General features: G+C 36.3%; 1 protein-coding gene across 1 annotated transcript; it reads left to right on the top strand.

The window, feature by feature from the left end:
- The first annotated feature begins 692 nt into the window (after nucleotides 1-692).
- dhcr24 (24-dehydrocholesterol reductase) lies at nucleotides 693-14,436 on the top strand. The gene is made up of 9 exons (XM_067417148.1): nucleotides 693-1,155; nucleotides 2,328-2,486; nucleotides 2,709-2,814; nucleotides 6,813-6,931; nucleotides 7,026-7,289; nucleotides 8,710-8,853; nucleotides 9,856-10,053; nucleotides 12,995-13,173; nucleotides 13,324-14,436. The coding sequence occupies exons 1-9, from the start codon at nucleotides 925-927 to the stop codon at nucleotides 13,475-13,477; spliced, it is 1,554 nt and encodes a 517-aa protein (XP_067273249.1). The 5' UTR covers nucleotides 693-924; the 3' UTR covers nucleotides 13,478-14,436.
- Nucleotides 14,437-16,835: the final 2,399 nt, after the last annotated feature.

The following is a 16,835-nucleotide window of genomic DNA, read 5'->3' as shown; positions in this document are numbered from 1 at the left end:
CTTTCCTACCTTTCTGGGCCTTGCTGTCTATGGAGGTGTCTTATATCTTAATTTTTGTTCCGAAGATGAACGAAGGACTTGAACAACATGAGTAATTAATGACAGAACTTTCCTTTTTGGGTAAAATAACCGAAGTTGCTAAGTTGTTACTAAATAAGAACTAATGCATGTCATATTTTTCAAGCAGGTAATCAGATCACCTTAAATCTTTCATTTTTAGCATTTTTCTACAATATTGGATTCCTGTTTGATTATTACTTGCTAAAATGTCCTAGGAACGTGCCTTTATTTATTTTTTAAATAACTAGGCTATTAAAATAATGTTCTCAGACCTTATTTTACTCATAAATTAGATACCACTGAAATTGCTGTTTCAAACCTTAGACAGAATTCGATATAAATAGCACATTAAATTCATCTTTTGAACTAGGCTATATCAGTAAAAATATATATAAAGAGAAAAGCTCGGCAGCAGGTCAGACATGTGCACCCTATCTGATCTGTATCGCCTCATTTCTCAACTGTTGCATGATAATGAACACATCGCACTCAGTCAATGGTGTGACGGTGATTCTTTCTTGTGATTGGCTGAAGAGACGATACGAAGCCACTGGCGTCATCTGATTTGACGCTCTACTGACCAATCACTGCGAGCTGGGGGCGTTGCTTAGACCACCTGGACAAGTTCCTAAACGGCATGCAAAATATAGATGACAACTAGTACGCGTGCAAGTGGTGAGGCTTTATTGCTTAGCGAATACAAGAAGAAGAATGAAATGACAGTTTATTAGACCGCGTTAATGCATGTGTTTTTATCTTCGTCCGTTGTAAATACATTTAAAAAGCATTTGCCAAAGAAAAGACAAACAACAAGCTCCATGCTTTGTTTAAAATAGGAGACTCGTGATTTAAAAATCTGTCGGAATGGATCCGTTGTTGTATTTGGGTGGGTTAGTTGTTTTGTTTTTGTTATGGATTAAAGTGAAGGGCTTGGAGTACGTGATAATACACCAGAGATGGATCTTTGTTTGCCTCTTTCTCCTCCCGTTATCCGTCATCTTTGATGTGTACTATTACTTGCGCGCGTGGATCATCTTCAAGATGTGCTCAGCGCCTAAACAGCACGACCAACGAGTCAGAGACATTCAGAGACAGGTAAAGGCAAAACACATCATGCTTTATTTTTGTAATAGATAGAGCGTCGGATTTTTAACTGTACTTTCATTATACAATGTAGTATTTCATATATTTTATTTAAATATCGCGTTAAGCAAATCGGGATCTGATTGCAACCAATATTTAGTCTGTACATTGAGATTAAGAACGCATTCTGCATACACTTTAGAAATGAATATGCAATGAAAAGCATGAAATGTGCCTGATCTATTAAGTTAGGGAGGAAGTGACTCTTCAAAAAATTTAATAAAAATCAAATAATATATATATATATATATATATATATATATATATATATATATATATATATATATATATATATATATATAAAGAGTATAATGTAGCTAGCAGTGTCTCTGCATGTCGCTGTTGTAATAGGGGTGATGACACTGGGGGCGTGGCGAAAAGTTATAGACACGCCCCCTACTATTCGTCATAATAACAGCATTTGTACATCTATCAAGGCAACTAAAAGTAAAACTATTTAAAATCGTTTTTTGTCAAATAAAGCTAAAATATTAATATTTTAGGAAAGATTTTAACGGAAATAAATAAGTTGAAGTAAGAAAGTTAAGAAAACGGAAATACAAATAAATTAATGCTAAATAGAAATATTAAAACAACAACAACAAAAAACGAACTAGCACATAACAAAATTATAATACTAAAACTTACACTAAAATGATAAAGGGCTTAAAATATGAAACTGAACTAAAAATGAAAGCCTGTTCAAAATATTAATAAATACTAGCCTATATTAGGCCTATATAAATATTTCTAAAATATCACTAAGGTGCACAAATATGTATGTCTCACACTAAAGTTAAAATAAAAAAAATAAACAACTAAAAATGAAAGCTAATTCAAAATATTAATAAATACTATAATACTATCTAAATAGTACTACAATAACACAGAGGCGCACAAATATAAAGATGTCAAACTGATCAAAAATAGACTAATTTCACAATTAAATGACATCACAACCAAATCAAAATAAACTTGAAATTAGTGAAAGATATACAAAATATTGCAGCTGTTTTATTGTGGTTATTGCTGATAAATGTAACACACAAAAAAAGAATCCATAAACTTGATGAGAGTTCAAAGCAATTTGATTTGGATAAAATGTGCCGATTTTAATTTTCCAGGTGCGAGAATGGAAAAAAGACGGAAAAGAGAAGAAATATATGTGCACAGGTCGTCCAGGATGGCTGACTGTGTCCCTCAGGGTGGGGAAATACAAGAAGACGCACAAGAACATAATGATTAACATGATGGACATCCTGGAGGTGGACACAAAACAACAGGTGGCTGTTGCCAAATATGCTTTTTTTTACCAGCAACAATTTTTAGATTTTCCTTATTAAAATTTTGGAAAGACAATGCTTTCAGTGGACAGAAAAAATATATTTAGATAAGAATTTCAATTTGCATCATATGTGACTGGTCAAATAATACAATGTAAAGAGAAAGGACATTTACAATTGTTACAAACAACAAATCAAGCATTTACTTTACCAATTTTCCAGGTGGTGCGTGTTGAACCTTTAGCTAACATGGGTCAGGTGACCGCTCTGCTCAACTCTATTGGCTGGACACTTCCTGTGTTGCCTGAACTTGATGACCTCACAGTTGGTAGGTTATGAGAGGGAAGTGAAAACAAATTAGTAATTCCAGTCTTACTTCCTGCACGAACCTACGTAGGTTTGTGTTGTCGACTCTGTGACTCTATGAAGAAATCGCTAGCTCTCGTTTTGGTCATAGTTTGTCTTGAAAAAATGAGATATTTGACGATCGTCGTAGGAGAAGTCACTGCAGGATCGTGCGCCAAATCTTTTGACACTGCCAGAATTTCGTCTGAGGTAAAATTTGATCGCAGTGGTCATTAATCGGCTGCCGGTGAACATGTCAAACTAACGAACAAAGACGTCAGATTTTAGCTTAGGATCAGAGGAATCTTTTAGGATTTGCTAAATTTGTCTCAGACGGCCAAATCGTGGGCAAAATCGCACAGTGTGCACCCGGCTTAAAGGGTGCACATACTTTCCCCTAAGCCTAGTTATGCTTGTTTGTTACCAAGTCTCAGATTACAGAAAACATTTAGATGCATTTGAACATTTTCTATTCAGCGCACGGCAACACTCCTCTCCATTTAGATGAAGACTGTAAATCATCATTCCTGTCCTGAATGATCTCTCCCTCTCTTTCCGCACGCTCCACGAGGGATTTGTTTAATGTCTCTGAGCACTTGCAGATATTCGCTTTCTTTAATCGTAGCGTAACGTTCTCTCCTGATCAATATTATATGCCATGTGTGGTGCATCAGAGGCTGCTCCTAATTAGGTTATGGATGAGCATAGTCCCTGTTTCAATGAGGCAGATTCGATTAGGGCGGATACGGGTCCTATTGCTGAAAGTGTTTATAGATCCTAGAAAAGAGCGCTCATCGGCGGAGAAATGTTTACGGACTCTCCTTCAAATTCATTTGTAATTCTGTAGAGACACAGTGCTTAGTAACAAGACAATGGAAAGGTGTTTTGTGTTTGTAAAGCGTTGCACGATAGGAGATATTTCTAGCCACATGTATTGATTCCTATATCTTTGAAACTGTAAGCACCTTATCAAAGCAATAGTTTTATACGAGACCATTTCTAAAAACAGTTTTGTGCATCTCCAATCAAAGGTCAGATATTTGGACTTTTGATCCTTCCTTTGTAGCCTCCAGCTGGAACTTTTCCCAAAAAGGGTATAATTTGCTGTCCCATTACTAAAAAAAAAAAAAAGTGTCAAGACTGGAGTAATGATGCTGACAATTCAGCTTTGGCATGATTAAGTACATTTTAAAAAAAAAAATCTTAATACATTTTTTTGTTTATATCGTAATACTGTTTCACAGTATTACAGATTTAATTGTATTTTTGATCAAATAAATGTATCCTTGGTGAGCAAAAGAACATCCAACCCCAAATTCTTAGTACTAGTGTATGCATTATTAAAGGATTAGTTCGCCCAAAAATGAAATTTCTGTCATTAATTTCTCACCCTCGTGTCGTTCAACACCCGTAAGACCTGTTCATCTTCGGAACACAAATGAAGATATTTTTGTTGAAATCCGATGGCTCAGACAGGCCTTCATTGACACCAATGTCATTTCCTCTCTCAAGACCCATAAAAGGCACTAAAGACGTCGTTACAAAGCCCATCTCACTACAGTGTCTCTACAATAATTTTATGAAGTGACAAGAATAGTTTTTGTGCGCAAAAAACAACAACTTAAAGGGGTACTTCAGCGCTGGGAGGATGAATCTGTATTTAAACTGGGTCATCAATGTAGTAGAAATGTAAAATTATTTTTGAATTTGGTGACTTCTAGACTGAGAAAAGAGAGAAAATGTATTTTTGTCTCATGGGGATGAAAGACTACAATTCCCAGAATGCTTCGCTGCCCCGTTAGGCCATTCCCAAAGCCACCTACTGGATTATGGTGGCGGAGTTGGAGAAGACACTACAATTAAAAACTGAATGTGTCTGTTCAATATAATGAGTGAGTCACCGCGCGAGTATCACAGCACTGAGCACTAACTGCAGGAGTCAGACAAATGAGCTCTCATGATGAGAGCTGAGGTAATCGCGACTACACTCACGGCATACATTCACAACGCGAGTTCAGTCTGGCGCGTTTCAGTTCATGCCTTTGCAAGCTTAACTTTCATAGAAATTAATTTGAGAAGTTAAAAGACTTACATTGCTCACCATAGCTCCGTTTAAATGAGTGCCTTTAGCTGCCAGCTGAGCTCTCCCTGCAAGCTGAGTGTAATCTTCCATCCCCCATGCGCGGGTTCAAAACATGCGGAAAAGGCTCCCCCTCTGCTGGCTGTAGTCTTTAGCCTTTGGCCAAACATTCCTCCTATGATGCAAATATCGTCAATTTGCATCATAGGAGGAATTTTTCCAGAAATAAAATGTAATAATCTGTCGTCTCAGGGGGATATGAGGGGGGAAAGCACAATCATTTGAATATACTCCAGGGTTTCTACTGATACAAAGCCATTATGCTAATCGCTGAAGTAACCCTTTAAAGCAGCACTAGGTAACTTTTCAACCTTCATAATATATTTTCAAGACTCTTGTGATGATAAATCGACTTACAATAGGTTGAATGACACGTCTGCCATAGCCTGATGGGGTCTGTATCGTTTTTAATCGTACTTTTAAACTTTGGGTTTCGGGTAGTAACCCGAGAACAAAAAGAACTACAAAATTCGACTGCTTTACGGCATATACGTCACTTCCACCAACACCTACACTTCCTTACATTCGGACGTGCGAGCCCAACTTTGTTCGTCAGATAATATAGTCATGTCCGAAGCAGCACAGACAAATAAGAAAGAAAAGGTTTTGTTGGAGGAAAGCAATAAGAGGAAACGAAAAAGTGATGGGATTAAAGGCAGGACGAGGATCAACATGTGACCAGCGTTTGCTCGTTGGCGTGAGCTGAAGGAGGTGTGCCTGACCGATGCTGTCCTGCTTGTTACGGTGATTACCTACCACTCAAACATTGAACTGAAGTATCATATAGATTCTGTAAAACAGTAACTAATAGACTACTATAATGACGCTGGCTTGTAAACGTGAGCATCGTGATTATTTGGCGTTTGAAAAAAATAAAACCCATGAAATTATATTCATATGACATGCTGAAGCATATGCCACTGACCGCCAGAAGAACACCTGCATGTGAACTCTTGCAGTGTTCAGGGGAACTGTTAGTGCTGCACCAACCCGCGGCGCCACTTTTATGAAGTTATTTGACCCGCACCGCACCACTGTATATTTTTACAACCCGCACCCGCGACCATTAAATAGACATACGGGGTCCACGGGTTATGAGACGACCCACGCATCACTAGTTCAGGGCTATCCGGGTTGTCATGTCAACAAATGCACGCGCGATGGCATCCCCTGTTGTAGGATGACAGATCTTACGACAGTAGTTGAGGACATTATTTTTTCCAAACTGTAGGGGGACCCCGAGAGCAAAAGTAGCCAAGTGCTGCTTTAATGACTTGTATAGTGATGGGCCGATTTCAAAACACTTCTTCTTGAAGCCTCAGAGCTTAATGAATCAGTTTATCGATTCATAATTCAGCTGATTCGACACACTGAGTCATAAAGCTCCAAAGCTACAGGAAACAGTGTTTTGAAATCGGCCCATCACTATATAAGTCGTTATTTCGTTTTTTTTGCGCACAAAAACTGTTCTCGTCACTTCATAAAATTATTGTAGAGCCACTGTAGTGAGATGGGCTTTGTAACAACGTCTTTGGTGTCTTTTATGGGTCTTGAGAGAGGAAATGACATTGGTGTCAATGGAGGCCTTTCTAAGCCATCGAATTTCAGCAAAAATATCTTCATTTGTGTTCCGAAGATGAACAGAGGTCTTAGGGTCTGGAACAGCATGAGGGTGACTAATTAATGACAGAATTTTCATTTTTAGGTGAACTAACCCTTTTAGATTTTGAATTCGCATTCCAAATATATTATAAATGTATTTTTGGGCTGTTTATTGTGATGAGGTCATCCCCATCAAGCGCTTGAAACTGTCTCTCATGATTGTCTCACGTTCCATTCAGGTGGGCTGGTAATGGGAACAGGCATTGAGTCTTCATCTCACATCTACGGCCTGTTCCAGCACATTTGTGTGGCCTTTGAGCTGGTGTTGGCTGATGGTAGTCTGGTCCGCTGCACTGAGGTGAGTCCATTGTTACAGATTATATAAAATACAGACACACACACAAATATAGGCATGTTACAAATCTATATTAAAACAAAATTCTTGCTCTCAGAAAGAAAACTCGGACCTGTTCTATGCCGTTCCATGGTCCTGCGGTACCCTGGGGTTCCTGGTTGCGGCGGAGATCCGGATAATTCCAGCGCGAAAATGGGTGAAGCTTTGTTACGAACCTGTTCGTGGCTTGGATGCTATTTGCAAGAAGTTTGCTGAGGAATCAGCCAATAAGGAGAACCAGTTTGTGGAGGGACTGCAGTTCTCTCGGGACGAGGCTGTGATTATGACGGGCACCATGACAGATTATGCAGAGCCTGACAAGGTGATAATGAACATTCTGTAATAAAAGTAGTTTTTTTTCAGTACTTTTTCTATGGCCCACATAAGGAAGCTTGTTTCTGCCATGGTTTAAAAAATAAAAGTTTATATTTTTAATATTCTGCCAGAAAAAGGACAGAATTGAGTGTTGAACTCACAATTGTGATATATTCAGATTGCATGTTTAACACAATGTTGAGTTAAACTGAGTTAATTATGGTTAAACAAAATTGAGAAAAAAAGTCAGAATTGAGTGTTAAAATAGGAATTGTGAAAATAAATTCAGAATTGCTTTTATATAGCTTTTTTTATATGCAATAGTGATTAAAAAAAGTTCAAATTGAGAGTTAAACTCTCAGTTGTGGGAAAGTCAGAATTGAGTGTTAAAGTCAGAATTGTGTCTCAGTTGTCAGATTTTTTATTTTTTTTAATTGGGTGTTAAACTTGGAATTGTGATTTTAAAAAAGGCAGAATTGAGTGTGAAACATGAAATTGTGATTAAAAAAAGTCAAAATTGAGTGTTAAACTCGCAGTTGTGAGAAAAAAGTTAGAATTGAGTGTTAAACTTGCAATTGTGAGGAAAAAGTCAGAATTGAGTGTTAAAGGAAGTGAATGTAAGATTGTGGCCAAAACTGGTACTGCAGGTGTATCCCCTCTCCCCCTCCCCTTGACTCGAGGTTGCCAGATAGGCTGCAGGATCCAGCAGGAACGTTTGTAGCGGCAGCTGTGGTAACTAGAGCAGATCTGGCAACCCGGATGCTGAAACACTACTGACTTCGTGATTGGTAGATAGGTGGAGGGCGGAGCTTCAGGCCAAAACACAACATGACAACATCAACATCAGTTAAGGGCTGCGACAACAACTTTTAAATGACAATATCCTGGCCGGACTACTGTTGTCAGTGATATAAGGCTTTGGAATGAACATGATTTCTTAATGTCTAGTGACATATCAGGGCCATTTTATGATTAATAAAAATACATATCTTACATACAGTTCCTTTAAACTTTTAATTGATTAAAAGTCTGAATTTCATGTTCAACTATCACAATTCCAAGTTTATCTCTAAATTCTGACTTTTCTCAGAATTGTGAATTCCATGTTAAACTCACTTGCGAAAAAAAAGTCAGAATTGAATGTTAAACTCACAATAATAAGAAAAAAGTCAGAATTGAATGTTAAACTCACAATAATAAGAAAAAAGTCAGAATTGTAAGACATAAACTTGGAATTACGATAATTATGATAATTTTGAGATAAAAAAATGTAGCTGTTTAATTTTTTTATTCTTCAATACCCACTTACCTGTTTTCTTGGTCCACTTTTCAATGACACTGGTGTGTGTTTATTATGAAACATTTACAATTAAACCATTATATTATCATAGTTTCTTTTTCTCTCTGTCTTTCCCATTGTCTGTTAGACTAACTGTATAGGTCACTATTACAAGCCGTGGTTCTTTCGGCATGTGGAGGGTTTTCTCAAGCAGGACCGTATTGCAGTGGAGTACATTCCTCTCCGGCACTACTACCACAGACACACCCGCAGCATTTTCTGGGAATTACAAGTAAATTACTCTGAAAAACTGCACTCACAAACAAAATGACCCAATTATATGGCTTTTTTTCAGAGCTTGGTTAATAAATCATTTAAACTTGAAATCATTCTAAGAAATTTTAGCCAACTGCTGTCACTGATTTTTGCTCTATTATTCAACTACTATTCAAGATCACTCTCCTAGAAGAGTATATATCTTTATATACTATTATTCATCTACATTGGGTCTCAACTAGTATATAATACAATCATTTTATTTATTCTAATCCAGTGTAACATGGGGAGATTAGTATGCAAGTATGACTTTCTCCACAGTTATCCCAACATTTTATATTTTGTACTGGATCTCTAGGGAATGTATCTTCCAAGAACTGTCATCATCTTGCTTTGCATTTGACTCTTATTGAGACAGCCTGTTACAAGTTTTAACTTTCAATTTGGCTTTTGGTTTGTGGTGTACTGTACACTCAAAGTGTAGTCAGACACATACTTCCTCCTCTATTGGTTGCATTAGTGTTATCATTTTTCACTTTTTCCATAATGCATATTTAAAGAGACAACTATTATCCCTCTCTTCCATCTTAATCAAGCCACGTGTCCCGCTCTCTCTCTTAACCCTTCTGGCTCAAACGTCCTCGCACAGTTTTGATGCATTATATCCACTAAAGCCTTCCATTAGCTACAGGAAATATGCGTTGTCTGTTGTTTGGCAGCACTAGTATAACATTACTTAATAAATTATGCAGCTAACGCTGAGATGGACAAGGTCAGGACAGTGTGCTCTGAGTGTGCTTTGACTTTCAAACTTGACTTTTGGGATCATAAAGAGTGGTGTACATACTGTATACTTGCTAACAGTACTTCCAGGAAAAATACTGTAAGAGATATTGATCGGTCAGCCAATTTCCTTTCTGTCTTATTCTATATCTTTTATATACTTTTTCATCTATCATCCGTATAAACGTTTGTTTGTTTTCCATCTCATTTCCATCCACCATTCCCTGTTTTTCAGGACATCATTCCGTTTGGGAATAACCCATTGTTCAGGTATGTGTTTGGCTGGATGGTTCCTCCTAAGATCTCCCTGCTGAAGCTCACGCAAGGAGAGACCATCCGCAAACTGTACGAGCAGCACCATGTGGTGCAGGACATGCTGGTCCCCATGAAGCACATCAAGGCCTCCATCCTACGCTTCCATGAGGACATACATGTGAGACACCCAAACAAATAGACACATTTTAGTATAGTTTTTTTTTACTAGGGTTGTGTTATAAATACATTTAGTGTTTTTAAAAGTACCAACCGCTATACCAAAACGGTACTGAAATGTTACAAATGTGACGCTTCGAGCGCTGTTGAGCTTTAATCATAAACACCTCTGACTGGCCATTGTGCTCACATGCTCATCGGATGTGCCTGCTACAATGATCAATGCACGGCAGCAGTTTGAAAGAACACAAAAGTGTTTGAAAGTGTTCTGAAAGCGGGAGCAGGAAAAGCACAATCAGGCGTCAACAGCAGACCAGTAGGCTGATAGACACCTGCATTTAAACGCTCTGTGTGTATCTGTGCAAGTGCTCTGTGAAAAGTGTCATTGATGTACATTTACAACATGTTTGTGATGCGCTGATTGTAGTAGCCAATCACAGACATATTTGATGAGCGTGTGAGCACAATGGCCAGTCAGAGGTGTTTACAATTTCACCCAACAGCGCTCAAAGCGTCATATTTTTAAAATTTCAGTAGCAATTTAGTATCGCGGTTGGTACTTTTAACAACACTAAATACATTTATTTCACACTAAGTATACTACAAATCCATTAACATATTTACCGGCATATCACTTGAGACTTACTGATATAAATATTATAATTAAAATGTATTTGGAGTACTTCTTTATTGCACTATGCACATTTCTTATTATTAAGCCTAAAATGTGTTTTAAAGGGATAGTTCACCCAAAAAAAACACAGACATACGAATCCATATAAAACCCTGTGGCTCGTTGCGACACATTGATATCTTAAGACACTTAAGAAAATATCGGTCTGTGAAACGATCTGTGATCGCACCTGTATTTTGACCTTATTCGACGGAAGTAATGGTGTTGGCCTTTGGAAGTAAATACTAGATGAGATTCGTCTGATATGAGGCAAAAAGTAACAAATACTGTTGGGTTTTCTCACAGAAACTAACCGTTTTGTGTCTTAAGACATCAATGTGTCGCCACGAGCCACCGGGTTTAATATGGATTCGTATGTCTGTGTGTTTTTTACTCTTATAGAATTATACCCCATTAACATGCATTATACGAGCAACGTTTGGAGTTAAAAATCTTCATTTGTGTTCTACTGAAAAAAAAAACACACCTATATCTTGGATGCCATGGGGGTAAGCAGATAAACATCGAATTTTCATTTTTGTGTGAACTATCCCTTTAATATCACTATTAGTAAGGATAGTATGATCACTGTATAATATTTAAAGGGTAAAAAAATAAATAAAATATTTAATATTTAATCTTTAAAGAGATAGTTCACCCAAAAATTTAAATTCTGTCATAATTTGCTCACCTTCATGTTATTCCAAACCTCTATGAGTTTCTTTCTTCTGTCAAAAAAAAAAAAGATATTTTGAAGAATAAAGAATGTCGGTAACCGGACAGTTGACGGTTGTCTGGTTACCAATGTTCTTTTAAATCTGTACTGTTTTGTTTGTTATTGTTATATTATATTATAATAAATCTGTTTTTGTTTTGTCATTATTATATGCTAAAATTTCAACGCAGGAATCTTTATCAATTGAAAAAAGCAGATATAATTTATTTATATGAAAGTATGTTCCAGTAATGCTCAGACTTTATTTTACACAAAAATCGAAAGCTGCTATTCTGAAAACACATTAGACATTCTCATGGGAACTCATGACTTAAAAAGCGAATTCTCTCCCAGACTAACTGAACAGCTCTAAAGCAGCCAAATCAGAACAATGTCTACAATGTTACAAGAGCCACTATTACACACGTTACATTTGATCATTTCTCTTTTCTATTTTAATATATTTTAAGTGTAATTTATTCTTGTGATGGCAAAGCTGAATTTCATCAACATCATTCTGATATGATGATTTGCTGCTCAATTAATGTTGTGATCAGCTGAACAGCCAAACAAACTGTACAATCCATTTGCTAAAGAACATGAGCAAATTGGGGCAGATACACTTAAAAAAGCAAATACTTTAATTAAGGTTAAATTACTTCGAATTAAGGTTTAACACAATTAGATTAATTTAAACTATATGTAGTGCTTACATAATTACTACACCATTCTAATATGATGATTTGCTGCTTAATTATTATCTGTTAATACTGGTGCTCAATTACTAATAATGTCTCTTATCAATGTTAAAAAGAGTTTTTGCTGCTTAATATTTTTTTGAAGTATGAACAGAAAGTTAGAAAAGTATTTATTTAAAATGGAAATCTTTTGTAACATTTCAAATGTGGTTATTGAATACAAGTATTAATTTCTATTTAAAAATAAAAACTCTCACTCAAATTTTAAATGGTAGTGTATCACAGTTTCCACAAAAATATTAAGCAGCACTACTTTTTTTTTAACATTGATAATAATAAGAAATGTTTCTTGAGCAGCACATCAGCATATAAGAATGATTCCTGAAGGATCATGTGAGACTAGCTATGTTTCCATACACCTATTTTATGCACATTTCAGGATATCGCATAAAATAAAAAAAAACACTGGATGGAAATGCCAAGATGCGCATAAATTCTAAAAAATGTGCGCAAAAAACCTCAACCGCTCACTTGAGGAGGATAAAAAAAATTATCCAATAAGAAAATGTGCATGAACTACGATGGAGTAATGATGCTGAAAATTCAGCTTTGATCACAAGAATACATTACATTTGAAAATATATTTAAATAGATAGCAGTTATTTTAAATTGTAATAATATTCCACAGTATGACCGTTTCTACCGTTTTTTTTGTTGTTGTTGTTTTTTATTAAATAAATGCAGCCTTGGTGTTTCAAAAACATTTGAAAACTTGACTGACCTCACGTTTTCAATGATAGTCTATATTTGTTGCATTACTTTTAGTGAATTTTGCTCATGGCTATGCGTGTTGTAGGTGTATCCTCTGTGGCTGTGTCCCTTCGTGCTGCCCAACCAGCCAGGGATGGTGCATCCTAAAGGAGATGAAGATGAACTGTATGTTGATATCGGAGCGTACGGAGAGCCCCAAGTCAAACACTTTGAAGCCAGATCATCCACGCGCCAGCTGGAGAAGTTTGTTAGAGATGTTCATGGGTCAGTTATCACTTTTCACCTTTCTAGTTTTTGGTAAAGACTGGCCTAGATAACCTAGTTTTGAAATGTAGTCAAATTGTCTGTGATAAAAGTCTTTAAAATTTTATTGTCATAACAGGGTATTTTTTAACACAACACTTCCATATCTAGATTCCAGATGCTGTATGCGGATGTATACATGGAACGACAGGAATTCTGGGACATGTTCGATGGAACATTGTATCATAAACTCAGAGAGCAGCTCGACTGTAAAGATGCGTTTCCTGAAGTATTTGACAAAATCTGCAAGTCTGCAAGACACTGAATCCAATCAAACCTGAAAGGTTGTGATCAGCCGGACAGCCAAACAAACTGTACAACCCATTTGTAGAACATGAGCAAATTGGGGCAGATTATTTTTTTAAGGAGCACTCGCTAAGTTTCAAGTTCAATCCCTTTGTCCTATGTCTATATTTGAGACAAAGTATAAAGGCCATTATTATTCTTAAGGTTTAACACAATTAGGTTCATTTAATCAATGTTTTGTGCTTAACAGATCGGTAGTTTATGTACATTCAAATGTGAATACATATAAATGATCAATTTAACTATATTAGAGTATTTGTCTAATGACCTGTTAAGCATTATACATAACAAAATGTTATTATAAAATAGTTACTTATTGAAGCTAGTTTCCACCATGAAATAAAAAATGTTTTTTTTTATCTCACAATTCTGACCTTTTTGCTTGCAATTGTGAGAAAAAATGTGTACACATACACATATTTATATCTTAATATATAGAAAAACAAGCTTCAATAAATAAAATATTTTCCTACGTTGTGAATGTTTCCTACCTCACACTAGATGTCTTAACAATATCTAACATAAATGATTTATTTTTGAGGTGTTTTGAAAGGGATATTTTATATACTAAAAACATTAAAGCACTTAATAAAAGCCTGGCACAGTTTGTAAATGTGTTAAGCATTAATGTACTTTTTACATCCATAATTACACTGTTCATTATTAAACATATATTTTTACTAATTATGAAATGACTTTTGTCATTATAACAGTTATTGTCAGTTACATAGGGTAGTATTTTAGGTCTAAAAGAATACTTTAAAAAATCATATTCGTGGCCTTCTGAACTAGTTTTGCTCTTTTATACTATGTTCACAATATATATTCTGTATTTGTATTTTCTGTGTGCTGAAACTGTGAATGTCACATACGTAGCAGTCTCAATATACTCATTGAAATAAATAATTTAAACCTACAGACAGTCCTGCTATTGAAATCATTGAATTCGGCTTTGATCAGTATACAAACTGTCCAGTCAGAGTTTTTCTGGTGTTGATGGCAGTGCTTAATGTGTGGGGGCTGGGTTGGAGTGGATTTATGGTTGAGGAATATGCCATATAGAAAACTATCATACATCTGGTCCAAACGAAAATTAACTGCTCCCAGTCTCTCTCTGTAACATGATGCCAGCGCATTATGATAATGCCTTGTTCAGCAGTCACACCATGTCATATTAATTGACATCTTTTCTTCAAGAGGACATCATACAAATCTTTGCTAATATCTATAATCAGTCATTAAAATGTAGATTATGGAAAACACTTAATGTAAGATTGTCCCTCTTTCTTATATATATCAGGACACTGCTGTATTGGGAATATGTAGCAATAGAGCCTCTAGCGCTGGGAGAAATGTAAAACATGGAGTGGACCACAGTGTACTGTCGAGCTTACAGAGACTGTTCAGAAAAGCTTTTAACTGTTATGTGTTGGTTGATTGTGTGTATTATTCTATATTTTTATTTTTATTTATTTTTTTCCCTTGTCATTGTTGCAGTTTGAGATTCTTCGGAATGAAAAGTGCGTTATAAATAAAATCTATTATTATTATAAGATAAAGAACTATTTTTTTTTGTGAATATTTATGGATCACTGTCCATGTCTCCCTCTAGTGACTAAAATAAATTATAGCTTCAAGTTTTTTCTTTCGATGAAGGGCCTTCGATGAGGCCTTCGATGAAGTTGGTGATTTTTTTTTTCAGGAAAATGAACCAACTTATTTTGTTTTTTGGAGTAAATTTTTTATTTTTTTAATGTAAATTATATCTGATATGGATACACTGTGCCCCCTCAAAAGTACTTGGACACTTCAGCTACAAATTAAAAAAATGTAACTGTCTTCATATCAAAATGTAACAAATGTGTGTGTGTGTGTATATATATATATATATATATATATATATATATATATATATATATATATATATATATAATCTTTGACAAGATTCAAGTACTTGGACAAGATCCGCATAACATTATGACCACTGCACTGACAGGTAAAATGAATGACACTGATTATCTCTTCATAATGGCACTTAGTGGGTGGGATTTATTAGGCGGCAAATTAACATGTTGTCCTCAAAGTTGATGTGTTAGAAGCAGGAAAAATGTAGCAAATAGAGGCAGCAAATCTAATCTGCCGCGATGGGTCTTGGCTTGTAAGGCTAGGAAATATGGGCAAGAGTAAAGATTTGAGTAAGTTTGACAAGGGCCAAATAATTGTGATGGCTAGACAACTGGGGACTGTTGCCGGTCTGCAGTGGTCAATATACATCCAAAGTGGTCCAAGGAAGGAACAGTGGTGAACTGACAACAGGATCATGGGCGGCCAAGGCTCATTGATGCATGTGGGGAGCAAAGGGTGGCCCATGTGGTCTGATCAAACAGACAAGCTACTTAATTGCTCAAGAAGTTAATGTTGGTTCTGATAGAAAGGTGTCAGAATACACAGTGCATCACAGTTCGTTGCAAATGGGGCTGCATAACCACAGATCAGTCAGGGTGCCCCATGATGACCCCTGTCCACTGCTGGAAGCGGTGTTATGTATATTAGCACTTGAACAGGCGATGTGCACCACAAGATACATACTCTTTAGTCTCTTGGAGGTATGAGAAACTTTTCAGATTTTCCACCTAATAATACTGTTATCGCTATCCTATTTGATAATGACAGACATATTTAGAAGAGTATGGGTCACATGACTTGGTTCACATTTTCTGCTTGTTTTTTCAATTACCTAAAACCAACATGATGATGGATTTTCAGAACTTGTAAAGTAGTTTGATTTTAATTTTAATAACAAAAAACTACTCATATTAATTTTGAACAGTGGGGCAAGGCTAATTTTTCTCTGGTCTAAGACTCATTTAAAATGGACTGTGGTAACGTAAACTGTTCTGTGGTCAGACGAATCAAAATGTTAATTTCTTTTTAGAAAACTGGGACGCCATGTCATCCGGACTAAAGGGGACAAGGACAAACCAAGTTGTTATCAGCGCTCAGTTCAGAAGCCAGCATCTCTGATGGTATGGGGTTGCATGAGTGCGTGTGTCATGGGGCAGCTTACACATCTGGAAAAACACCATCAATGCTGAAAGGTATATCCAAGTTCTAGAACAACACATGCTCCCATCCAGATGTCATCCCTTTCAGGGAAGACCTTGCATTTTCCAACATGACAATGCCAGACCACATACTGCATCAATTAACACATCATGGCTGGGTAGAAGAAGGATCCGAGTACTGATATGGCCAGCCTGCAGTCCAGATATTTCACCCATGAAAACATTTGGCGCATCATAAAGAGGAAGATGGGA

This window comes from Pseudorasbora parva, chromosome 15 (genome assembly GCF_024679245.1).
Source record: "Pseudorasbora parva isolate DD20220531a chromosome 15, ASM2467924v1, whole genome shotgun sequence".
Classification (NCBI taxonomy): Eukaryota; Metazoa; Chordata; class Actinopteri; order Cypriniformes; family Gobionidae; genus Pseudorasbora; species Pseudorasbora parva.
This window is presented reverse-complemented; position numbering and strand designations above follow the sequence as displayed.